The 26526-nt window shown below is 34.0% G+C and overlaps 1 protein-coding gene across 7 annotated transcripts in view; it reads left to right on the top strand.

Moving 5' to 3' along the window:
- Positions 1 to 26526, top strand: part of PSPC1 (paraspeckle component 1) — a 92713-nt gene that overhangs the window by 29300 nt on the left and 36887 nt on the right. Inside the window, exons 7-9 of one of the 7 annotated variants that reach the window (XR_011259477.1) lie at positions 13797 to 13914; positions 17398 to 17567; positions 19751 to 20222. The exons of 5 other annotated variants lie outside the window; for them this stretch is intronic. Coding sequence is in view for 1 of the 2 variants with exons in the window: in XM_069601753.1 (XP_069457854.1) it covers positions 13857 to 13914; positions 17398 to 17567; positions 19751 to 19936 (414 nt within the window). In the remaining variant the exon portion in view is untranslated. Of the gene's footprint in view, positions 1 to 13796; positions 13915 to 17397; positions 17568 to 19750; positions 20223 to 26526 lie in introns of those variants that run through there. One more of the 7 variants, XM_069601753.1, reaches the window with a different exon arrangement.

Here is a 26526-nt window from a genome sequence, read left to right on the forward strand (position 1 = left end):
GTATCATGTAGTTATAAAATACTTCAACTTGGAGAATTGGATCAGTGCTTAGATTGGATGCTGCTGCTGCTGCTGCTGCTGCTGCTGCTGCTGCTGCTGCTGCTGCTGCTGCTGCTGCTGCTGCTGTGTCGCTTCAGTCGTGTCTGACTCTGTGCGACCCCATAGACGGCAGCCCACCAGGCTCCCCCGTCCCTGGGATTCTCCAGGCAAGAACACTGGAATGGGTTGCCATTTCCTTCTCCAGTGCATAAAAGTGAAAGTGAAGCTGTTCAGTCGTGCCTACTCTTAGCGACCGCATGGACTGCAGCCTACCAGGCTCCTCTGCCCATGGGATTTTCCAGGCAAGAGTACTGGAGTGGGTTGCCATTGCCTTCTCCGAGATTGGATGCTACTTTGTTTTAAAACTTAAGTAGTTTCTTTGGCTGGCATGGTCAAATACTAATGTTTGGGTTTTAGTAAAGAAAAGAATAGCCCTTCATATCTGTTTCATATATATATATATATATATATATGTAATTTTTATTCCTTTTTGAGTAGGTGAGAATAGCCCTGGAGAATTGAACACATGCATAAAAACCTGAATGTTTATTACATGCCAAGGCAGTAATTTGACCCTCGTTCCTTAGTCAGAGGTGTCCATTGTAGCTCTTGGGGTTGGACAGCAAGGCCACAAGCAGTGAGGGGATGCAGCCCAGCTAAGAGAGAGAGGCCTCTTCTTGGTAGTATTTCTGATCATGCATAATCAGGAATCAGGGAGCTTTTAAAACAGGTGGGTGCTCAGGTCTCCATCCTACTCACTGATTCATTTTGTGATTTTAATAGATTCTGATGGATTATCCATTGGTAACATACTGGTTGAAAATCCAGTAATTTTCAACCTTTGCAGCATTTCTGTGGAACTTAGAAAAGTGGCTGAGATACAGTCCAGTGGGACTGGGTTGCATGGGATCAGCATTTTAAAAAGCTCTTTGGGTTACTTATTTTCATTAGTGAAGGTCAGAAACCACTGGTCAGATGTTGAAATGAGATATATGTTGAGATGAATATACTCAGTTGAATTTTTTGAAATTCAAAAAATTTGAAATACTAGTTGAATACTTGAAATACTTGAAATACTAGTTGAAATACTAGTTGAATTTTTTATGGAATCTGGGGACTTTGGGTGAAGTGAGAACGTTAGGTTCATTCTGCATGGGAGATAGGGCTCACCTAGTTAACAGTACAAATGGCACAGCCTTCTGTGTGAATTATGTAGGGTTTTGGTGTGGCAGCTTTTTGTTGGACTTTCATCCTTTATATGGAAGGGAGTATTGTCTCAAATGATACATTAATTTTTTGTTTTTAAAATATTTCATTCGACTGGTGGTCTGCAGACTACTTTAAGTCAGGCCAAATCTGAGTGCTGCCTGTTTATGGGAATGCAGCCATGTTTATGTTTTGCTTATGGCTGCTTTGCCCCAGAATGGCAGCATTGACTAGTGGTGACATAACTCTGATGTTGTGTCAAGACTGTATGGTCAGCAGAGCCTGGAATACTACCCAGTCCTTTCCCAAAAAAGTTTGCTGACCTATGATCTCTGGCCAGTTAGAGAGTTGTGAGAGGGTAACAGGCAGGAAGGCCAGGGGTCTCCAAATGGAGGAAATAGCCTGCAAGTGTCAGACATTTTTTCTCTCTCTCTCTCAAGCAGCAGAAAGAAACAAACTACAAGTGTTAGATTTTTTTCCTTTCTCTATACAGATTTAAAAAGAGGTTTCTTTTAAAATTCTGTGTTGCCATGACACCTGGTTCCACCTGAACTTAACTTTTCTTTAACCTTGAGCTAACCAATGCATTTTTCTTAATGGAAATGTTTTTCTTAAGCTAGACTCTGTCTTCAAGTTGGTTTTGCCTAAGACTCAGAACTGACTTGACAAACTAGTATGTTTTACTCATGCAAATGTTCTCTTAAGCTATGTTCATGAGACTAGTATTTGCTTGGAAACCTGCCCTTCTTCAAGATTCATGTCAGTAGTTTTGTGGCCCAGGACAACTCGCCTTGTGCTAATGTCATCCCAAAATGCATGTTTTGGGTGAGGGGCCTGATGCCAGTCTCCGAGTTTTGAGACATTTCCTTTCTCTAATTAACAGCCTGCTAGTAGCTATATAACATCCGGCTAAAGACTAGTAGGGGGGCCCTCTTTCTGCCCGCTTCTGATGTCTGTGTCAGAAGCTGTCTCTATCTTTTTTATACTTTAATAAAACCTTATCACACAAACTCTCTGAGCGATCAACCTCGTCACTGGCCCCTCCTCTCCTCCGGAGGCCGAGAATCCCAACATCTTCCACCACTCAGCAACAACCTTTCAGTTAGGGGAGGGAATCTATAAAAAATGCCCCATGTTAAACAAACTCATAATTTGTGATTTAAGATGTAATTTTATTAATTTGTTGTTTTTTTTTCAGTGTTTTTAGAAGGCCTATTGAGCAGAATGCCTCATATCCTAGAACCTTGATTCTTGGTTCTGAAGAATCCAGATTAGTGTCCTGAGTGTTCATTGGTAGTCATGGTTATAAGTCAGAGCAGAAGTTATGGGAAGAGCTGATAGAGCGTCACAGCCACTTTGCTGATGTCTTGGAGTGATCAAGTCTCTTTTTTACAGTCGGTTGAGGCAAATCCTTTGACCTGGATTGCCACATTTGGCCTTTGTTTAATTTTATTCCAGTCCCTTCCTGCTTCTTGTGTGGGTATTGTTTCTCTTTATCATTATCCCTTTATTTAATTATAACCGACCCCCCCCCCCCAACAATCCCCTATTTTCCCTGTATAAAACTCAACAGAAACTCTAGCCAGTAATAAAGTTTAATTAATAGGTGCTGGCAGAGCCAACTGATCCACTTGTCACTTGGTAATGAGTAGATCCAATACATTTTCTTAAATGGCTTTTGAGTTTTTGAGAGAAGCTGCCAAAATTTGGTGGTTTTCTCATGGCTATTATTTCTCTTTTTTTCAGTAAAATTATTTAGTTCTAACAAGTGATTTGGTTGTATTGCAGTAGAAAACTGCATTATTTTGGAAGGGTTAAGTATCTGACACATTTCGTAGGATGACACTTTTCATCATCCTATGGAAATAACTGAAGAGTTATTTGGTGTAGGGTTTGGTGTCAGATTTAGGTGTGGGATGGTCATTGCCAATTGCTGGTATAATGGAAGCCCACTTCTGATGGTTTGCACCTGATGGTGAAAATTCAAATGGATAATAGGAGGTTTGTTGCAGTGGTCTTTCATAGGATGTACTAGCTGTGACCATTTTTTGTTGTTAATATGGTTTCATTTATTTACTAAAATAATTTAATTGATTTATTACAGTGAGCCAAGAATTTTTCTGAATATTTGATGATGGTACATAGACTTTATAATCAAATAAAAGCAAAGATAACATTTTTATAATGTTAACTAACATAGACCCTAGATGATCTTTAGAATTTTGATGATTTGTATAATTTGGGTTGAAGATATAACACCATTTTAACAGCTGTTAAATCTTTGATCACGTCTCAAAAGGATTTATTTATTTATTTTAATAATATCTAATTATTTGTAGGGAAAACTTTAAAGTTTTCATCCAAACTAGGACAAGTGAATATGAGTACTAGGTAAAATTTTCTTTTTTTTTTTTTTTAAACATCAGGTATACAGTAAGCCATCTTGGGCAAATCAGGTTGTGTTTGTGGTCACCCTTGTTCCCTTGTTATGATTATGAACAGCATTTTACCCCCTCTGTTTTATCATTCATATTTCAAAGTCTTTTGAATGAATCCAGATGAAAGTGGTTTGATTCTTTACACACTTCATCAGAGAACAGTTTGTTAGACTTAATTATTTCTGTGTCATATTAGATGACTTCTTTGACCCTACCTTCCGTTATAGTCACAAAGAGGCTTATTTTCTACAGCAACTTCCATATCCCTTTTTTCCTCATGGAGAATGTGTGTGCTCAGCACATATATAATCTTTGACTACTCACCCCAGCTGTGATCCTGGATCATTTTTAATATGATTTTTAGTACTTATATTGCCTTCTAATTATTTTCTGACATTTTTGTTCAATAGTTGACCTCTCTGAGTTTTTCGCGGTCAGACATTTTGTATTTGTTATATTATATTTACTTAAATGTAAACTGGGAGGGTTAAATAGTTGTCTTTCAGACTAAAGCAAATAGCTCAATCACATGGTTTTGAGTGTTCTTTATGAGCCACCAAACCTCAGTATTTTTATTGAATACTAAAGTCTCAGATGTTCATCATCAGTAGTTTTGAAACATAGGTGGCATTGAGACGTAGCTATTGATGTATTTTTGTAGTGTTTATAATGATATCACATAGTGAAGAGTAAAATAACCATTTTTTGTGCTTAGTTTTCACACATACAACTTTTTAGTAGGCGCATTCCACTTGAATATCCCTTCAAGATTGTTAGACTTACAGGAAGACTGAAGATTTCCTTTAGTAAGGAAATTTTGTTCACTGTTTTTCCTGTGTTTATAATAGTCCTGAGCTTTGTAGAGGATACAGAAAGAAATCAAGCCTCGGGTCACATCTTTGAGGATTTTAGAGTATTTTAGATACAGAGGAGCTATGTGGAGTAGGTTAAGAGACACAGCTAAAAAATGTTCTGAAAGTTTAGAGAAAGTTGCCTTCTTGAGAAAGAGTGTATAGTCTGCACTGTTGAGGGGCTATATTGGGTGTATTTTAAAAGCTAATGTGATTGATTTACTATTCCGCTGTGTTGTAGGTATATTTGAAATGATAAGTTGTTCTTATCTTATTTGGTTCAGAATGGTAAGCACTTTAGCTAATGTTTACCTTTTTAAGAGAGGCTGGAGAAAAGAGCTCACTTGTAAGTGAACTAGAGTGAACACGGATTTTGAAATGTCCACTATGTGCAGTGTAAATAATAGGAATTTTGTTCAGTTATTAAGTAGCTTGAAGTCATAACAAAACATTTTATGAAGGCAAAAAAGCTTGTTACTTCTCCTTTGTGACTTGCTAAAATATTTAGAACCTCTTACAGGAGTTATCCTATGAGGTAACTATGTAAAAAAAATTTTTTTATGGCCAATCAGTATTTTGTATATTCCATACTTCGTATTGAAGCTTTATAGTATCACCTGAAATGTCAGAATTTTTTACCAGATCAAACGAGATAAATGTGAATGTCAGTATCCCTGTGTAATTACTAACTACTAGTGGTAGAGATCTCCAACCAGTCTATCCTAAAGGAGATCAGTCCTGGGTGTTCTTTGGAAGGACTGATGCTGAAGCTGAAACTCCAATACTTTGGCCACCTCATGCGAAGAGTTGACTTGTTGGAAAAGACCCTGACGCTGGGAGGGATTGGGGCAGGAGGAGAAGGGGACGACAGAGGATGAGATGGCTGGATGGCATCACCAACTCGATGCACATGAGTTTGGGTAAACTCCGAGAGTTGGTGATGGACAGAGAGGCCTGGCGTGCTGCGATTCATGGGGTCGCAGAGTCAGGACATGACTGAGCAACTGAACTGAACTGAGTGGTAGGGAGCAGGAAGCTTGAGTTTATAAGCATGCTCTGCTGATGAAATGCACTTCTGTTTAGAATTCCAAGTTCTTGAACATATATGGGTAAGTTTGCCTCCATTGTCTTGTGATACCCTCCACTACATTGTGCAACCACATTATATATCCTGTCTTTTTTGGTTATAAATTTGTATAGTGATTCTACAAGTAGTGATTCTAAAGATGTAACATCTTAATTTGGTGTGCTATTACTTTCCCTAAATCTTGCTTTTAAACAAAATTAAATGCTTGTATAGTAGTTTCTCTTACAAATGTAAATTTTAAGTAACTTCTTGAATTGTATTTAGGTATCATTTAAGTACTTTTAAATATTACTGTATATTGAGTTAACTACTTAGAAACTGGTTTGTCAACATTTTAATCTTTTGGTAGACTACTAAGATAACTTGTTTTATGTCTAGTATCACAAGTAGAAAAAGATATTCTCATCTGTTAAATACATAATTCTTCATACATTGAAATACTTATGCTTTATTATTAGCTTTCTTCTGTTGGTGAGACCGACTTGAAATTGCTTCTCTTGCAGCTGATATTTGCTCTTCTGTTTCGTCTTTCATCCCTTGATCTGGCCAGTCATGATAAATGTTTTGATTTTGATATGGAAGTGTACTGGGTAAGAAGTTATAGGTAAAGAAATGCAAACCAATCCCTGGTATTATATGTACATTGGTAAGATACAATTAAAAGTATTATGTCTGTGTTGTAGTTGATATCCAGATTGCTGATTTCTTTAAGCGTTTGAGGTAAAATAATTAAATTTGAGGAATAATTATATACCCCTAATTAATTTCAGTTCCTTGAAGCAGCTTTTCAAATAGAATTTTCCATGACAGTTGAAAAGAGTGATCTTGAAAATGTCCCATAGGTATATAGATTAGAATAAAATTCTCAGCTCAATAAAAATTTATTTAAAAATTAATTTGTTTAAAATATTTATTCCCTTCTGTCTCTTGATGAGTATAGCTAGATTATATGCAGTTACATTTACTTCATTTTCAATTAGAGAGTCATCCTGTGTATTAACAAGTGGCAATTAAGTTTGCTACTTGGTCAATTGAATTGGACAGTGACTTCCAAACATTATGTCTACTAAGTTACCTGAACCAGGCTTTAGAAATGCACTGTTGAGTGAATGTAGTTTAAGAGGCACATATATTTGGGTTCATGAATACAGTAAGCTAAGAATAAAATTCCCTACTTGTATTTGGGGTTCCTTCTGTTTCTGATTCAATATTTAACAAGTTCATGACTAAAACTTGATGTAAGTTAAGATAAAATTTATTCAAAGAGAAGCACTTTAAAGTTTTAAAAAAGTAAACTTTTATTTTTTAGATAAAAAATATGTTCCCTTCACCCCACATGTCTACAGATTCCTCACTGTCAGATTCCCTCACATCAGATCCTTGCAGCACACGGGGTGTACTTGTCATAGCAAGTGAACCTTCACTAACATATCCTCATCACCAAAAGTTCATAGTTGATATTTGTTGCTGCACATTCTCGGGTTTTGACAAATGTATGATGACACATACCTACACAGAGTAATTAATTTAATTGCCCTTAAACATCCTCTGTGCTCCACCTAGTATTTCTCCCTCCCCATAATTCCTGGCAACCACTGATTCCCTTCCTGTGTCCATATTTTTGCCTTTTTCAGAATGTCACATAGTTGGAATCAAGAATTTTTTCATTTTGGCTTTTTAGTAATACACATTTAAGTAGGTTCCTCCTCTGTTTTTTCATGGCTTGATAGCTCATTTCTTTTTAACACTGAATAATAATCCGTTACCCAGATGTACCACAGTTTATCCAGTCACCAAATGAAGGACATCTTGTTTGGCAATTATGAATAATACTGTTAAAAGTATTTGTATGCAGGTTTTTGTGTGGACATAAGTTTTTGATACTTTTGGATAAATAATAAGGAGTGTGATTGCTGGATCATACGGTAAGAGGAGGCTTAGTTTTGTATAAAAAAAACAAAAACCTGTTAAAATTGTCTTCTAAAGTGGACATACTGTTTTGCATTCCCACCAGCAAAGAATGAGAATTCCTGTTTCTCCACGATCTCACCTGCATTTCCTATTGTCACTGTTATAGGATTTTGGGCATTCTAATAGATGTGTTCTGATAACTGTTTCTTACTTTGTGGTTCCCTAATGAAGTGTGAATTAATGGTTCACTCTGGCAATCATAAACTGAGGAACGTTTCCTCCATACTCATGGGTGTAGATACTTTGGAATGCATGCATTCAAATTGAATGGAAAACATACTGTATAGTTGATATTTTAATAGTTGTCTTATGTTAATTAAAATATTTTCCCCCCTCCCCATATAGCAGTGAATGATATAAATGTCTTGGAAAATACTGTTTTTTATTACTTGAATTTAGAGTGTTAAGTCTTCCATGCCTTTCTCTGTTGGTTATGTTGGAAGGTTTGCATGCTGTTATTTGAGTTCTATTAATAGGTACATTTCTTATTTCCCATTTTAGTTTATTAGAAGATTACTTTCTTAATACACACCTTTTAATAACACATTTTAAATGAGTGGATAATTTCTTGGCAAAGTGGCCTACCTTTTTTTCTGATTTTATTTTTCTTTATACCTATTAAAAAAAATTTCATGTAATTGATTTTTGTTACTTTCTTGTTTATAAAAATGTTTATTCCCTAATATTTCTAGATGCTAACAGTTTGTCTTCTCTAATGAAAGTTTGACTCTTAACAGTCTAGTTATTCTTGTTATGTAAACTTCTCTAGTGAAAAGATACATTTCCATGTGCTACAAGAATTTATTTTTAGGAAAAACTCTAGGAATATATAATAATAGGTTGAATATTGTTACTTGCCAGAACTTATACATTTCTCTAGAATTATATTTCTTTTAGATTGAAAGTTTTATTTCAGGATTTTTAGCATTTTCTTTGTTAAGACACGGAACTGAGACGGCACATCGTGATCCTTAGATATTTTTTTAGAGACATACGCAAGAAAGGACTTCATGGATTAAAGGAGGAGGATTGTAGCTGTTGGGACTCTATTCACTCAGACGAGGACATAGATTGATCATTGTGCTGGGTGAACACACCATATCATTGCTTGCAGAATGTTGTTCCAGCTGATAATTATGTAAAGTCAGTTTTTGTTTAGTTTACTGTTTGCTAAACCCTAGACATTCATATATACATTTTAGCACATTAAATATTAAGGAAAAAAGTCAATATTCTCCATAAAATAATGTCAAGTTCTACATTAAGGTATATTGGTTTAGTTAATTTACATTAGTGCAAATTTTCTGCTACTTTACGTTTTCATGATTAAATATTGACAGGAACTTAAAAGCAGTGGTCCTTAAGCTTTCTGGTTTCAAACCTTTTTTAAAAGCTATTAAAAATTAATGAGGACCCCAAAAAGGTTTTAATTACATTATATCAATGCCATATTAACAATTTAAAGAGACATTTAAAAGAAAATGTGTTGTAGTGGAAAGAGGGGCCTTATTTTACAGTTTTTGCAAATTTCTCTAGTACTTGACTTTGTGTAGTGGAGGAGTGGTATTGTTTTACTCCTTTGTGAAATTTCTTTAATTTTGGGCTTTATAAGAAAATGGCTGGCTTCCCATATTTGCTTTTGCATTCCGCCTATTGCGAACTGCTCTTTTGATCAAAGAGCATGAAGAAAACCTGGTTTCACATGGATAAGTAAATGGAGACAAGTATATATATTTTAACCTTTTCAGATAATTGAAATATTCTTGTTTGATACTGCAGTGAAACTTGACAAGCAGTAGTTTCTTAAAAGTACTCTTTTGCATTAGAATCCATTGGTCTACCTTATCTTTGAGTGGATTGTTTTCCTATGCATGAATTTGTAATGTACCAAACAGAAAAATAGTGATCCCTTGAGTTTTACCAGCTATCTAAATGTTAATGTATTTTGTTACACAAAATTAAAGCAAGTCACGTTTCTTAATACCATCCACTCATAAGAAATTACACAGGTCAGTAATCTGGTTGTCTGTGAAATGCTGTCTCAAGTAATAATCTTGCTCCAAGAAAATGTGTCTTACTCAGCTGCAGCCCAGTCACAGCAGTAGTTTTCTTGAAATACCCACCCTGTTTCAGAATGCAGTAGACGTGCTTAATGTAGATGTCTATTTTGTTGCATAAAATAATTAAAGACATGTACCTAAAGATTGAAAGTTCATAAAAGTAATCCTTTTTACTATTTCATCCAGGTGTTCATAGTTGAAATTACTATTTTTTAATGTAAAAAAGTATCTTAATTCTTGTCCTTATACAAGTATAAATTCTGTTTGTCATGATTTGGAAATAAGACTGTACCACACTATGGCCAGAGAAGAATCATGCATTCTATGCCTTGTCTTTTGTCTGGTCACCTAGAAATTTAACATCAGCTGTAATTGTTGTTGCTTGTCATCTCACATTTCTTTCATCCATATATTCGCCATAGTCTGCTTTTCCTTCCACATAAATTCGACACCTCTTTTTTCAAAAACTGATGTGCTGCATCACTGAAGCCCGGTCAGAATTGTCTTTTGACTGATGTCACCCATTTGATAGGCTTCTTTTGCCCTGATCACCACATCTCATTTGTTGCTAGAGAAAATCTGTGACTGGGTTTTTTCCCTTTCACCTGTCTCGTGACAGGGTTCTTGACCTACTCAACCAAGTAACTGCACACAATTCAGAGATGTTTTGTGAAACAAACTGATAGCTGTTTCAGACCCATGTTGTACAGCAGGTCTTCAAGGACATTCCTCATGGTCCAGGGATTAAGACTCCATGCTTGCATTGGGGAACTAACATCCCATATGCCTTGACTCAGCCACAATGAATGAAAATAAAATACAGGTGTTTGAAATGTGGCTTCTATATTTTCTTTTCTTACAGTCTAATCTTTAGTCTTTTCCAGGTGCTCTGGCCCAGACAGCTGTGACTGAAGTTATTTAACTGCAATTGTAATGTGAAGAGTACAGTGATTGCTAGTAAAAATTGAGTGCAGATGCCTTGCTTTGTGCTCTTAACACAAGGATTTTTGCCCACCATTGCTCTTGCGCCATGCCCTAGAGTGTCTCAGTGGAAAGCCCAGATAGAACAATGTTAGAACTGTGTTCTGATGAAGTAGCTTTGAGGTAGTGCACATCTTGGGTGCGTCTTGGGAGATCTTTTCACTCCATGAACCACATTTTGAGAACTTTGTGTTGATGAATTGTTGCTCTGATACAATGTGGCTCTGGGATCAGTTGTACTTTTCTTTTGTTTTTGGTCAACTGTGTATTTAAGCATGTTTCACTAACCAGTTTTCAAAAATACATATGCATAATTCTTATAATTGAAAGGAACACCTTCTTAATATGGTAAAAACATATTAAAAACCATTGCCTTTTGTTAGTCTTTAGTGAGATTCTTGAAGAATGAAGGTGCCTTGTGAAGAAGATAATTCCATGAACTCTATTTGGGCAGATTGTTATAGGTCAGCTCAATCACTTTGCTACACGTATGACCCTGCATAAGTTATTGAACAATGCTGAGCCTTAGGTTTATCATCTTTAAAATAGGATAACATTCGACCTTACTTCATAGGGTTGCTGTGAGGATTTGTTGAATTAATTAAAACTGACATCTTAGCTTTCTCCTTTTATGTAGCGCTGCAGTCTTTTGAGATTTTGTTTACATATAAATTGTTGCCTGTTAAACCGCAAAAATTTTGGTTAAGTAATAGTGTCATTAAAATTTGTATTATGAAAATATCACATATTATTGTATCAGTTCCAATTTAAAATATATTAGAAGGATTTGCAGGAACAGTGAGGGCCTTATGTATTGTTTGGGTAGGTACACAGTTACAGTGAACTTCAAGTGATTTTTCCTTATTGATACTCAATATATCAAGTAATGAGAAGGACTGTCTTAATTTCTTCTGATAACACTACCCTTAAATATTATCTCTGCCTCTTGCATTTTGCTGGAAGTATGTAGCAGTGGATTTATAGACAGTTAATAACCTTAAAATACGACTAGGGAGCTAAAATTTTTGCTTTTTCTAAATTAGTTAAAAATTGATCTGTCATCTATATTATCTCTTCTTAATCTTGTGATTATAGCTATGTGAAAAATGGTATAAGACATAGCATGAGTTGTTACTGTAATCCAGTGATCTGCTACCTTAGAGTGTTATGACATTCTGATTGTCTCATTTAAAGATATTTTAAAACTGGAAATAGTTTATAACAGAGCATCAAAAAGGGACTGTTTCGGCCACTGTTGAATAATTGACTTAAAACCATAGATCTCTTCAGTATGTTAATACGCTTTCCGCAAAATTCTGTTAATGAAGGAAATAGACTAATACAATATGTTTCTTTAAAAAGTACTTTATGAATGATAAAGCTAAACAGTATTATTTCAGAAGGTGACAGGTAATGCTGAAATCATAAAGAGGTTTAAACAATAAAAAAGATTCTCTGTTGCCCCACCATGAACTGCAGGCATTGAGTATGGGTGTTAGAATATATATAGGGGGATTTGAAAATTGAAGTCTCAAACAGTGAGACTAATAATTACTCTCTGTCAGTGATTAGCTATTGCCTACCTAGTCTTTCATAGTTAAGGCAAATCAAAAGTAAAAACAAGGTAAACCTTTGTTCCCTCCAACATGTTGGGACCATAAAATCCATGTATTTTACTCTTGGTACTGGAGCTCAGCCAGCTCTTTGTGAGAAGTATCTACTGTAAATAGTAACGTTAAAGATTTTGGGTTTGCTGAAAGAGTCCACACGTTGTCAGTAAGCTCTGCTGCTAAGGAAATGAGAGCTTGGCTTAATTTATTGATAATAGTGTGAAGTATGATTATAGAATAATATTTTCCCTATAATTTCAGAATTACATGACTTCATTGGTAATCAGTTTTATAAAATAGTCTAGCTTTCTTGCTGGTCAGTATTACTACCTGTTAATAGTCAAATGTTTTATGATGAAACATTTATTTTTTGGAAAGTTAAATGTTAACTTTGAGAAAGCTTTGGTATTCAGATTTTCTGGGCAACGAGAAACATTTCTTCATGGAACTGTTATGTAAGTGGTGTTTTTCTTGTGTTGTAGCTTCCTAATGGGTTAGCTTTAGAGGCACCTCCATTAGGTTAGATGGGCAGTTCACTTGCTGCTTAGTGGTTTTTCTCCATTTATAGGCTTTTTATTTCCTTCATTTCTAGCTTTATAGGTACTTTTCACTAGTATTTTAAAATCAACCCATTGTAATAAAACTGCTTTTGAAAGTAGAAAAATTATGCTTTCTTTAGATTTAGACATCACTTGGAATTTTTTTATGATTGCTACTTGTAACACTTGTCTGGTATTGGAAAAAATCATTAAATAATAGTATAAATTTCAATTATAACATGTTGGGTAATTTCACCTAGAAATTTCACTGAAGTTAGTTCTATGTAACTGTTGGTAAATGAGCTTTTAAGAAATAGTTTTTGTACTGAAACTTAAAATGTTTTGTACATTTGTGTGGCCTTTTATGTCATAGGTAACCTCAAGAGCATTTTGTTTCAGAACTTGATGACTGTGTGATAACACTTTATTTCAGTTTCTAAAAAAATTCTTATTCAGATAAAGGAAGCAATATTATGTTGAGCTTTCAATAGTTGCTTGTATGTAGTGGAGGCTTTATGATATATCTGAAAGACCTGGTGAAATAATACCAGAGGACTTGAAGAAAAACGCAAACATGAATTATATTGCAAAAATGAAAATTGTCTATAACCTTATTTTTGGCTTAGTGCCCCACAGCTGTGTTGTGTGTTTGAATATATTTGAATGTGAAAGCGGTAATGGTCATTTCTGTTTTAAGACTTTAGAGACCTAGATGGGAGAAATAATTGGTGGTCTTGGTTATTATTACTAGATTTTTCTTCTTCTAGAATCTAGGTGTGCGTCTATAATCTCTTGGAAGAATAATATTTAAAATGTCATGTAATAGATTTTATGTATTACTCACTGGTAATATATAGAAGTATAAATTGGATGCCCTAAGCATTTGTAATATGTTTAATTAAGGCTGTGAGAGTGAAGTTTCTTTTCAGTGTTCTTATTAAGTAAATGATGTTGGAAATTTAAACTTTTAATGGAACATTATGTCCCAATTTATCTTTTTCTTTTTAATTTTAGATGGGAAATGTTAAGTCCTAAGATCGATAGGTTGACTGTGACAACTATGTTTACTTACAGAGAGAACAGGAAATGAGAATGGGTGATATGGGTCCCCGTGGAGCAATAAACATGGGAGGTAGGGATTTGAAGCACAGGCTTCTGTCACTTACTTGTCATTTTTCAGGGAACTATACATGCTATTTTTGGTATGTCAGTAACAAAAATTTGGAACCAACATTTGTAAGTGGTGAAATTTCCTACATTTATTAAACTGAGAAAAAATCAGTGTATTTAAAATACATGCTAGGAAGAACAGTTTTATTTTTTTATTCAAAGGCTAAAAGATGTATTATGTTTTAATAGATGCAACAAAAGAAACCTGTAAACAGGTTTTGATTAACAACCTGAAACTTGTAGTCATCACATGGTATAATATAGCTATGTTGTTGTACTTTTAAAAATCAAACTTCATGCCCTGCAAGTGGCTTTTTGGTGTTGGAATTTTGCTAGCTTCTGGGTTATAGTGTCTTTAAACTTTTTGAGGGTACTTTATATATTTCTATTTTAACATAACATTTTGCATAACTTTGAAGCTATTTTTATTCATTTTACTGAATGTTTAACTTATTTTGCCCTAGCCCTCAGTATCATACACAGAAATGCACTGTTTGGAGACATGTGTGACTTGTCAAGTAAATGAGATATGTCTTACATATTTAAGCTCATGTATATCTTTAGAATTGATGTGAAGTTTTTAAGAAAATGTTCACAGTAGCACTTTAATATTGATTGTTTGTTTACCCAGGTGGTCAGGGGAGCAATACCAAGTAAATAAGCTAAGAGAAACATAAGTGGGATGTTTTCATAAGTTTTATTAAATTTTAACTGTCATGCCTTTGAGATTTAGATAAATGTTTTATATAAGAGTTTCACAGAAGCTGAGGTTAAATCTACATAAGTCAAATGTACATATTGTTGCAAGGATTACATCACCTTAACACTCCAGTGCATCAAGTGCACTCCCAGTGAGGAGATCCACATTGTGCTTAGAACGTATGCACGATGTGTGGAATAAGAAACCTGAAAGCATCTATGTAGGTCGAGCATTTTCCATGACTGACCACTTCCCACTGTGCCAGTTTATTGCCATTTGCCAGTTAGCTAATCTAAATCATTTAAGACCACTGCTGTTTACTTGTGTCACTTTCCTTATCTGCAAAAAAGTGGTTATTGACTGTCTCTGAGATGCAAAGGAAGCACAAAACATGGCCCTTAACTCAAAGAACTTAATTGTATAGTACAGTTGTAGTACAGTGGTACATGAAAAGAATCAGAACCAAGAGTACATGAGAAGTTTTAAATCAGGTAGTACAGTTGAGGGTATAGTGATGTACAGGTAGTTGAGTATTTATATCATTTTCAGAGTGTGAATTGTGGGCTGGTATATAATATAATCCAGGTGGATTTAAGGATTTTCAGTATGAGGTTGTTTGAAATGGCATTTTTACAGGTAGTTTGAAATGCCATTATAATTGTTAGATTGTCCATTAACATCAGAACCAAACTTGAAATATTTCTGATGTTTTAGGGACCATGAAAACAGTCTGACTTGATGAGCAACTTTATTAGAAGAAATGGGAGAATATAACTTTAGATTTCTTATTTAGTTAGGAATTTAAGAGATTTAAAAGTTTTGATGGGATTTTATTCACTAAAGAACCATGTTTGAACACTTAGTTAGCTCCCCTAACATCCACTCCATTTAATTTTCTCCTCTTTATATTTTATTCAAAGTGAGAGTTTATCCTCAAAGTGAGAGTTATGACTTTTAAGTCCTTATCATGCAGTTGAATGTCACTGTTCAGTTGGTAAATTGTCATATTCTCTCAAGTTACACAGATGAAATGTGACAAAGGTTTTTTTGGTTTACTTCACGTGGAACACAATTTATAAAATTGCTTTTCAGGGGACCAGATAACTCTAAAATTCCTTATTAGATCTTTACATTTAGTCTAATTACAGCCATCTGGTAGAACATAATTACTAAAAATAAGAGTAGTTCAACTGTTGATACTTGAAAATATTTTTCTTTTATTATACCCATACTTGTATAGTTAAATTGTATCTTAGAAGTTAGGTGTGATAATTATGTTTAATTAAAAGAAGAAGGAAAAAAACAAAAACAACCCTAATCCTTGATCTGTTCTTTTTGGGGAAAGTTGAGGTAGGATTCCTCCTGGATCATGCCTCTGCCCTTAATCATTTTGCTTGTGGGAGAAGTTTGTAGAAGTCAAGTAAAAATTTTATTTGTCGCTATCCTAAGGGAATAGAAACATTGTTGGATAGTTAAGTGTAGATTTACTCCTGAGAATTTTGGGGGATTAAGGAACTACTTCCTTTCCAGGAAGTGGCTGGGGTCTGGGGATTGGGTTCCGAAGGAGCCACAGAGTATGTTGCCAGGAATGACAGGAAGTCAGACTTCCTCCCTCAGCTGCTCCTGTACTCGGCCTTGTGCAAAGTTGAGCTTCATTGGATACTGAACTGTGAATTTGAATGATAACTTCCCACTCCTATTATAATGTGTTTTTGAGAAATTGAGTTCTGAATGTCATGAAATTAGCTAATACTAGAAGAAAATTCAGTCTTTGTCATGAATTTTTAATGATAAACAAGTATAACTAGTTTAAAAGTTTAAAAAGTTACAAGAGGATACCTAAAAATGTATCCATTATAAATGTATTACATGTAGTTAACATGAGGCAGGTAGATGGATGTCTTGATGAAAAAAGATTTGAGGTATCTGATTGTTCTCATTTCCAGAATTTCTTTATTCAGTATTTCAAAAAAAATTTAAATAGCTGCATCAGTATTTTATCTGTATTTGGTTCTGTATTTTATCTGCATTTGGTTCTGTATTTTATCTGCATTTGCTTTTAGAAAAAAGTTTTGTCATGATGAATCATTTCAAGTTTTTAGTTTGTTTCTATTGCATATTTCTAGTTAATAGAGTACCTCCTGTAATTTTGGGAGATTTTCAGTAACTGTAAAAGTCAAGTTTTTTACAGTCAACTTTTTCTATATATATATACACACACACACACATATATACATATAATGTACACACACACATACCTACACTATATATACATATATACACACATATCTATATATGAGGTTGTGGTTTCTCCCATCACAATTTAATATAGTTTACATGCTAGTATTTTTAGTCATGACTAAGAAAATTAAGTGGTTTTGTAAGTGCTAATCCTTTGCAGTTGATTTAAACTGGTAGAGAGTTGTCATAATTTCTTCACTCATAAGGGAGTAATAATTAGGTTAAAAAGCAGACTGCAGCAAATAATACTGATGTTTTAAAGAAAACTTTTCAAGCTTGGATAGTCTCAGACATAAAATAATTGATAGTTTTCTCATTTGTTATATGTACTTTTGTTTAGCAAATGTAGTGCTTTATCAGAGTCAATAATTGAGTGTCCCATTCTTAAGGAAGTAAAATGATTTTGATAATATTCTTGTTATATAGATTGCCTAAGTATTGTTAAATTTTAAATGTTTACTCAACTAAGATAGGACAGCTCTAAGTATAGATTGTTTTGCGTAGATGCGTTTAGCCCAGCACCTGCTGGTAACCAAGGTCCTCCTGCAATGATGGGTATGAATATGAACAACAGAGGAACTATTCCTGGCCCGCCAATGGGTCCTGGTCCTGCCATGGGGCCAGAAGGAGCTGCAAATATGGGAACTCCAATGATGCCAGATAATGGAGCAGTGGTAATGTATCATGCACATTATTGTGATTATATCAGTAGTATTTACTTCTGCCCCAAAGGTAACTTCACACTTAACATAATTTGGCATCATTTGTTTTGTCAGTAAAGATCAATGTCCAATGAAGAAAAGGTAATATTATGAACTTAGATGTTGATTTATGAGAGGCAGTTTTTTATTATCTCAAGAGTTAGGATTATGATCCATGGCATGCTTTTGTATATGAGTGTATAGCAGATGTGTATGTTAATTACAGTCATTTTGCAGTGATTTTCATTTGTATACACCTCTTACCAGCATTCAGTGTACATTCTAGTATTTTGTGATTGTGTTCTTTTCCACTGAATTCCTTACCTTTGGTGAGGTATGAAGCCCCAATATGTATGAAAACACAGTTTTCTGTCTTAAATCACGAGTAATTTCAGATAATTTAACTGTAAAATTTACATTAAAGTTTTAAAGTATATTTTAAACATTAATATTGCATTCTCACTAAATAGATTTAGTAATTTCAGTTACATTTATTTCTAAATTTAGGCAATTTCATATCTTGGTTTGAGAGTGTGAAGATATCTTTGTCTGGGTTACATATTATAAAAATGTTTTTCAGTTGTACTTCATATTTTAAGTATCAGTGACAAAACTCATACCATTTTTCTTTTCCCTTAAAGTCTGTCACTATTTAAATGAGACTTTATATTGGTAAAACATTTTCTTACTTGGTTTTTGTTAATGGTTGTCCTGAGTAACATTAAGAAAGGGGAAATTAGTTGACTGTGTATTTGGAAAAGGAAGCTCAGTTCTGGAGTAGAAGATACCATTACTGCTGAGAAAGAGAAGGTGTTGCTGTTAAGATTCAGACCTGCCATCAGCTCTAAAGTTTACCCTCCTAATCTCACAGATGCAAGCAGTGAACGTGGGTCTTAGAACCAGTGGATGCAGTATTCTATTTTAAATTTTATTTACTTTAAATATAGTCCTTTAAGAATTTGGACAAACTGGATATGCTAACAGGTTTTTTAAATGAGTATCTACACAGATAACGAGGCAGTAACATAATACTGACTGTGATCAGATCAGGTGTTACATACTGATCAGTGTACCTGTGTCCTTCAGTGGAGGCTTATTTCATAGTAAAGTGTCTGAGAGCTAGTAAAAACTTGTAAAAATACTTTGGTTAAAGTTTTGTGTAGCATGTAATCAGCAGAGACGTAGTAAAAGGAACTGGTCTGCTTTTCCCTACCTCACACAGAAATGGTAACATTTATTTAAATATCCCCCTTAGTCTTTTTCACAGTGGTATTTTACTACTGCTTATAGGGAGTTCTGGTCAACCCTTGTGATTATGATATGTAGTTATTACTGTGAAGTTTTTCAGAATACATATTTGTGTTTAATTCTGCCTTTTGACTTCTAAAAACTGTTTTCCCAGTAATAGTCTTTACAGAAAAGCACCTTCCTTGAAAGTTTTCATACTGAAATTATAACTGTGTTTATATATACTTTCTATGTTAAATGCATTACTGTTTAAATTTTTATAATATTTACTGTGTTGGCCAAAAAGTTGGTTGGAGTTTTTCCATAAGATGGCACAGAAAAACCTGAATGAACTTTTTTGGCCAACCCAGTACTTTTTCAAACAGTGTGATGCTGCTCCCCAGTTTTGTCTCTGATTTTTGAAACACAGTACGTTTATTAACTGAACTGTTATATGCAATATAAACTTTAATGAAAGAGAGGGCGTTCCCTGGCAGTCTGTGTTTAGGACTGTGTGGTTTCACTGCTGTGATCCTGGGTTCTTTCCCTGGTCAGGGAACTAAGGTCCCACAAGCCACATATGGCATGGCCAAGCAAAAATAAATAAAAATAAAAAGAGAGATCAGAACAGTAAAATAATAACTAAGTTTAAGATGGCATTCACTTCGTAAAATCAGTTCTTTTTTCATGAAATTGGGGCATAGCATTAGCAAAATGTAACTCTTCATTCAGATGCTTCTTTTATTTTTTATTTTTAAAACATAGTAACTAATTAAATTGCTCCTTTCTTCCTTCTATGTGTGATCCTGATTCTGCTGGACTTTCTGCTGAACTTCATGACACCACCACTTGGGATTGTGCCAATTTTTCTTGTCACTTATATTTGGCGTGTTCCAAATGGACTTCACATTTGTTATGTGGTATTCTAGCACAATGATAGATTTCCGCAAGGACCACCGTCTCAGATGGGATCACCTATGGGTAGTAGAACAGGTTCTGAAACCCCTCAAGCACCGATGAGTGGCGTAGGTCCTGTTAGTGGTGGTCCTGGTGGTTTTGGTAGAGGGAGCCAAGGGGCCAACTTTGAAGGCCCTAACAAGCGTCGTAGATACTAAACAGTCTTTCGTTCATGACTGTTTAGAGGAGAAAAATAACTTTTACCTGTTACCTAGAAGAAAAGTTTTATTGTTATTGTATTTAGACTTAAAATTTTTTTTTAATACTTGAAGTTTTTGTATTTTTCTTTATTCATAAGCTTTGTAGATTAGAATGGTAATGATGATACTCATCATTGTGAATGTTCAAATGTGTTTGTGACTTTAGCTAAATATAAGTATGCCACAGTACTGTGAATTCTGTGTAGTTAATCTCAATAAAGAAATCATCTTGGATAATTTTAAACTGTTATTAGTGGTATTCTCTTAACAGTTTTATTAAACTTTGCTGTAACGGTAATACTTGGATCGCTTTAACTAACCCCAGCCATTTACAAATGACAATGATTTTCGTTTGTGCAAGTTGCCCTGAAGATAGGAGCTTAGTGAAAACTGATGTCAGTAAGGGGCAGACAGAGTAGCAAGCGGGGGAGGGCGGGTGTGGGGATTACACCTGTATGCACCATTGATGTCCTGTGAAATCAGAGTTGCTGTCTACATTTCATACAGATTCTGAATATTCAGATATTCTGAGGAGGAATATTAAGGATATCTTTGTCTTGTGCTGAGTTTTCCAAATAAATCTTTTGAATCTTGAAAAAAAAATGTTTGAAGGCAAATCTCTTTTGCTTATAAAATATCTATTTTTAATCTTATTGGCTGTTATTTATTTGGTGTCAATATCTAAATCTTACTCTTTACATTTTCTTTAAAATCAAACAATAAATAGCGTTAGCTAGGATGTTAGTTGGGAATTTGCTGTGGTATTTAAAAGAAATTCGGCATTTCTTGAGCATGTTTGTTTCCAGAAATGTTCAAGGTAGCCTGACTCTGCAGGGCTGTGAATGTTCAGGGGTGTCTCTGCATTCAGACAGGCGAGGTGTGCTTTGTCTCCTAGAAATATGGTTCATGTAGTGAGTGTTATGGCAATCAGATTAGATCTCTTTCTTATCAATTATGTTTTAAAGATTGATTTTCAATAGAATGGAGAAACATCACATTAGAATTTTTATTCCAAAACAGAGTTCTCATCATATTTAAAATTTTGTATGTTAGCCATGTTTAATTTAAAATTACATTTGAGGAATCATGTATTTAAGCCACAAATCTAAGGCGTCAGGCATTGGTTGTAGCACAGTTACTTCTCACATAACATTTCAGTGTGTTACTGTACCATGCTTTTAGCATTTTTCTGAAGAATGCTTTAAAAAAGTGAGCAGTATGTAAATATTACCCAGGCATGGTTTCTGTTTTTGCTGGAAGATGTCCTTTGAAAGAAGTTTGGTTACTTAAGATTGCATAAAAGCAATTGAATATAAGGCAGGCTTGAGATGCATTCTTTTGTATCACATTTTTCTTATGTACTATTTTATGTTCTATTTTTTTAGAAACAATATGGATGGAATTATTTTCCAAAATTGGCAGCATTCTATTGTTTTTGGCAGTCTTTGAAAACACGATAAGGAGATGGTAAAATAATAGACTATTCTCATCACATTTTCTGTGAATGTGAGTTGGCAAGGGGTGTAATTTGTTATGTTTGTGACATTAATTGCAGTGTGGGGAGTTTTAACATCAGCTATAATTTTTAAGTGATATCTGCTGCACCTGAATATACATTTCCCGTCATCTGTATTTTTATTCGTAAAATCTTTAGGTAATTTTTAGTATTGTATTTTGCTTCAAAACTGAATTAAGATTGGGAGAAACTTTGTCCTTGATGTTAATACCAAGCTAGCTTTGGCCAAGGCTGTGAAATTCCGTACGATTCATTCAAGAACATTTGAAAGCATTGCACAAAGAGATGCCCTAATCTGAACATTCTAATGTCCGGCTCATTCTGGCTCCAAGAACAGAGCTCTACACAGCTTTTTCCCTTCATCGAAAAAGTCCTTGTTCCAGTTCTTACCAAGTTTACCCTGGGAACAGTCAGCTTCTGAGTGAGTCAAGTGGAGCATCTGTGAACTCCTAGTTACTCAAGTTTTTAGTGTTTTTGTCCAGTTAAACAACTTTGTGGCTCAGTCATTTTTTCTTGTGGAAAAGAATGCCAAGGAAGACATTTGAATGCCATTTGCTTAAAGCTTGTAGATGTAAAAATAAAGAATAGTATTAGCTTTTCTAAATAAGTGTGATTTTTGTCATCCATACTCCCATAATTCTTTTTTTAAAAAGATAATATGAAACAATATTAGTAGTATAACATCACAATATTATGTTTCTTTTTGTGTAATGATTTGAAACACTGCATTTAAAGTCTGCATGATTTAGGTTTCGTATGCTGTTATTAACATGCACAAAATAAAATGAATATCCATTTTCTAATTGTTTTATTTTAGCAATGTATTTTGTTAATTTCTGTTTTTATTTTAAGAATGAATGTATTCATTTTCTTCTTGACAGATTCTGTTTTTAAAAAGCTATTGGTTCACTTGTATTTCATAAAGCTCAATTTATTATTTTGAGGTTTTGGGTTTTTATGCTTAAAATCAGTGCTGAGCATTCATTGGAAGATATTAAATATTTGTTTTGAATCCTACAATATCAGTAACATGGAAAAATATTTGTTTTACCTAGAATCGCCATTTAATAGAATCAGAGATGATCAACAATGACAATATCTGAATTGAATTTTGTTTCTCGAGTACTAATTGAAATTATGCTATCACATTTTATTCAGAAATGTGCTTGTCGAACATACAAGTTTCAGAAAGTTGGTGTTACGTGTAAACTCTATAATAATTGCTAAATGTCACAATGAATGGTTAATAGTCACATTAATGATTTGGGGGTGGGTTTATAATTACAAATTAGATTATGAATGAGAGGAAGAACATTAAATGTGTGATTGAACTGAGATGGTTTGTGGAAGAATGTGATAAATGTTTAAACCTTTAAAATTTTTGATATTTAGTGTCAGATGGTGCTAGTCAGAAATGAAAAAGATACTTTACTAGGGAGTAGTATGATACTTAAATGTGGGGTTTTTGGTATGTTAAGAGTTTTGTTATAATATGTAGTAATATGTTTAACTATATTCCTGAAAATTGAGAGCGTAACTGATTTTAAAGTCAGACTTGCTTTCAAGAATAAGGCACATTCCTGGCTCCTAGATTTCACCATTGTAAATATTGTCTTTTGTCTTTTACTTCCTAGTTGGTTAGATGCTCCTCCACAGGAACTCCTGGGGTCAGTGAGGGGCTACTTCAGAGTAAATAGCCAGGCCATCTCTTAAGTGGTATATATAGCCCAACCTGGGTTATTTCATTGTAAACGAATAATGGTTAAATAAATTGACAGTAGTTTTATATTTTTCAAGAGCATTGTTTCCTTTCCACTACCCTTCATTACTAAATTTTTAAAAACGGGAAACTGTAGTAGTATAAGATACTGGTTTTCTTCAGTGTGTGTAATAAAGTATACAGATACTGTTTCCTGGTTGAACGTGGTTAAGTAGTTTATAGAATGTCATTGTGGGAAAATGGTGAAGAATTTCACTATTTTTATAGAATCTGATTTTTAAAAAAGTTTTCTGATCTTTAAAATCAGGATTGTATATTGTATATTCTTTTTTTAAATCAATAGCAGTATCTTCTGAGTATAGGAAAAAATATCTTGAAAGGGTCTTTGTTTCGAAGGGTCTTGATTACCGAATAACGTTATTACTGATTGAAGTTTGAATCTTACATGACTGAATATTTAAAGGTCCAAGTGCTGTGTTACCTTGGGAATATTGTTTGACCTTTTGTCTTTTTCTATAAAATTGTGTTTAGATTATAAATATCTTTAAGGATTCCTTTTGGTTGAAACCTATTATTAGGGTATATTTTATTCACCTGGTGGAATTAGCAGTGTGTACTTTCTTGTTTTGTGATACTTTCAATATGATAAACTTTCATTTTCTAGATGAAGAATATCACATTTCTTAGAGTAATGTAGCCGGAGTTTGTAATTCATATTTTTAAAAATTCTTTTTCAAGTATATTCTATTATAGCTTAAACCATTCTTGTAACTATTGACTCCTTTGTTCAGATTTTGACTGTTCATTTAAAAATCTTCATTAAAATTACAGTTTGTCACCCTGAATTAAAGCAGTGAATTTCAGAAGAGATGGTATTGCTTCTAAGTAAAATGTCAAGTTTCAGGCAGTTCACCTCTGTGTTAAAATTGACTTGAATTGTTAGGATTAGGTAGAATGAAGTGTATATAGTTTGAATACATGAATTTTTCTTTCTATATTCTTTATTTTTAAAAGTATAAAAAAATAAATGGTTTTAATTTACTCATTAAATACAAGGGCCCTGTGTTGATTGATTCCGTAATAATGTAAGTGCACCATATATGTCTTACATGGCATGTTGTTGAAGGTTTTGGAATTGATATTTATACCTGGAATTTGTTTCTAGCTCTGAAATTATCACTTCAGGATCAAGTTCATTTTTATTATGTGTTATACATCTCAGTTTAAGGTAGAATATATATATATGAAATAATATAAAAAGCTATAACGTTTCATGTCATATTTGTGAGTGGATCTTTAAGAAACAGTCTTCGAGTTCTGATTTCTTTTATGCGAAGTGTCAGTGAACCAGGCTTCTGTGAATGAAGCTTTGTGTATGTTTATCCTTGCCATGTTCTGTGCAAGTTATGTACATTTTTATTTTTGTATGCTTGTTTAAAAAATTATTTTCTGCAAATTATTCATATTATCTAATACGTAAGAATAGAGAAACCATCTTATTTCATTGTACATTTTGCCAGGATGATTTTAGTTAATTTCTCGTCAAGGTATGTTTTAATTTAGATAATATAAATTCGTATCAAATATGATACATTGCTTAGATTTACAAGTGTGACCTTTTTTTCTCTTTATGTACTAAAAAGATGTTAACTTCACATAGTGATTCTCTTTTAATAATTTCTGACCTTTTTAGTGTTATAAACGATAATAACTTCTTCAGTGGTTATTTAATCTATAATGTTCATTCTTTTTTTATGCCTGTGTTTAAAATATTTACATTTTTATGCCTGTGGTTAGAATATTTTAAACAGAATAACTATGGAGCCAACAGTTTAGCAAACTGAGCAAACTGGATTGTGAGAAATAAATGTTGTGCTATCTAATATGAATATATCATTTTATGACAAGAAAATGTTTATGGGAGCTCTGTCATTGAGAATTCACTATATTTGTTTATTTGTTGTACCAGTTATGTATTGAGAGGTCCTCTTGTATTTTGGACCCTTCTCCAGAGCTGAGATACAACAGTGGGGGGAAAAAAACCCCTGCTATAAATTACAGTAGTCCTGGATGTCTCTCTGAATTGATGGCTCTCAGGCTAAGTGTGCACCGGAATCACCTGGAGGTTCAGTAAAACAGACTTCTGGGCTCTACTCCAGTTTCTGATTCAGCGGGTCTCAGGTGGGGCTAAACAGCAGGCATTTGTAACAAGTTCCCAGGTGATACCCATATGTTGGGTCTGGGGACCCCACTTTAAAACCTCTGTTCTAAAGTGTTCCTCTGAACAGGCACAGTAACTCTTTTGGTTGGTTGTTTTTGGTGGTGGTGGCAGAGAGGATTGTCCTGGTACATTGTATGTTGAGTAGAACCCTTTTCCAGTTGTTAAGAGAAACCAAAACACTCTCAAGCTTTCCCAGGTTCTGCCAGCTGGCAAGAACTGCGAAAAGTCTGTTATTGTTATAAGGCTATGACTTGGCTATTAAGTACTGAGTCCTAAACATAATGCTCTTTTTGAAGTAGGATTTTCTTGTGTGTGAGTTCATAAATTTAGTTAGTTCAAGTGAAGAGGGCATATAGAGAAATACACACTTTGAAATGTAAAGTTTTTTCACTTAACTGATTCTCAGCTATTCTTACCAGTATGAGGTTGAAACAGTGTAATAATTTGTTTTTGTGTCAGTGTATTTGAATGTGCTTGTGCCAGATGACCCGTGAAGGTGCTGGAAAACTGCTGATCTTTACTTCCCATCCTGGTGAATATGAATAGAATGATACTATTTTGATGAAATAATGGCTTTTGTAAGTGAGCTCATCTTTTGCTTTTCCAGATTGAGGATAAAGTTTTGATGAATTATTTTTTCTAAGACCATGTATATATTTACTAAATGAAATTTCTTTTGCTTTCCAGCTTCAGTTTTTATTATTCACTTTAGTGATACCCATCTGGCAGTGTAGTAAATGAGAATTGTTAAGTAATTTTAGGTAGAGTTATAACCTGTTTTGTGAGACCTTATAGTGATATATATGTATGCTACATATATATGTGATTTAAAAGTCTATTTAAAATTATATGGTATGTTGAAATAATCAGACTGGTTCATAATGAGAGCACATAGTTAATGTATTGACAATAGTTTCTTCCAAACAATTGTGTCTATGTTAGTGCAAAGAAATAATTGCCTGGTTTGCAGCCTCCTAAATATCTTGGAATATAGTTTCTAGAACATTGTGGTATATGTTAGTTAAGAATATCTGTGCAAAGCAAAAAGTGTGGAGACTTGTTTCTCCTTGTAATCCAGCTGTCTCCTGGGT

This window comes from Ovis canadensis, chromosome 10 (genome assembly GCF_042477335.2).
Source record: "Ovis canadensis isolate MfBH-ARS-UI-01 breed Bighorn chromosome 10, ARS-UI_OviCan_v2, whole genome shotgun sequence".
Classification (NCBI taxonomy): domain Eukaryota; kingdom Metazoa; phylum Chordata; class Mammalia; order Artiodactyla; family Bovidae; genus Ovis; species Ovis canadensis.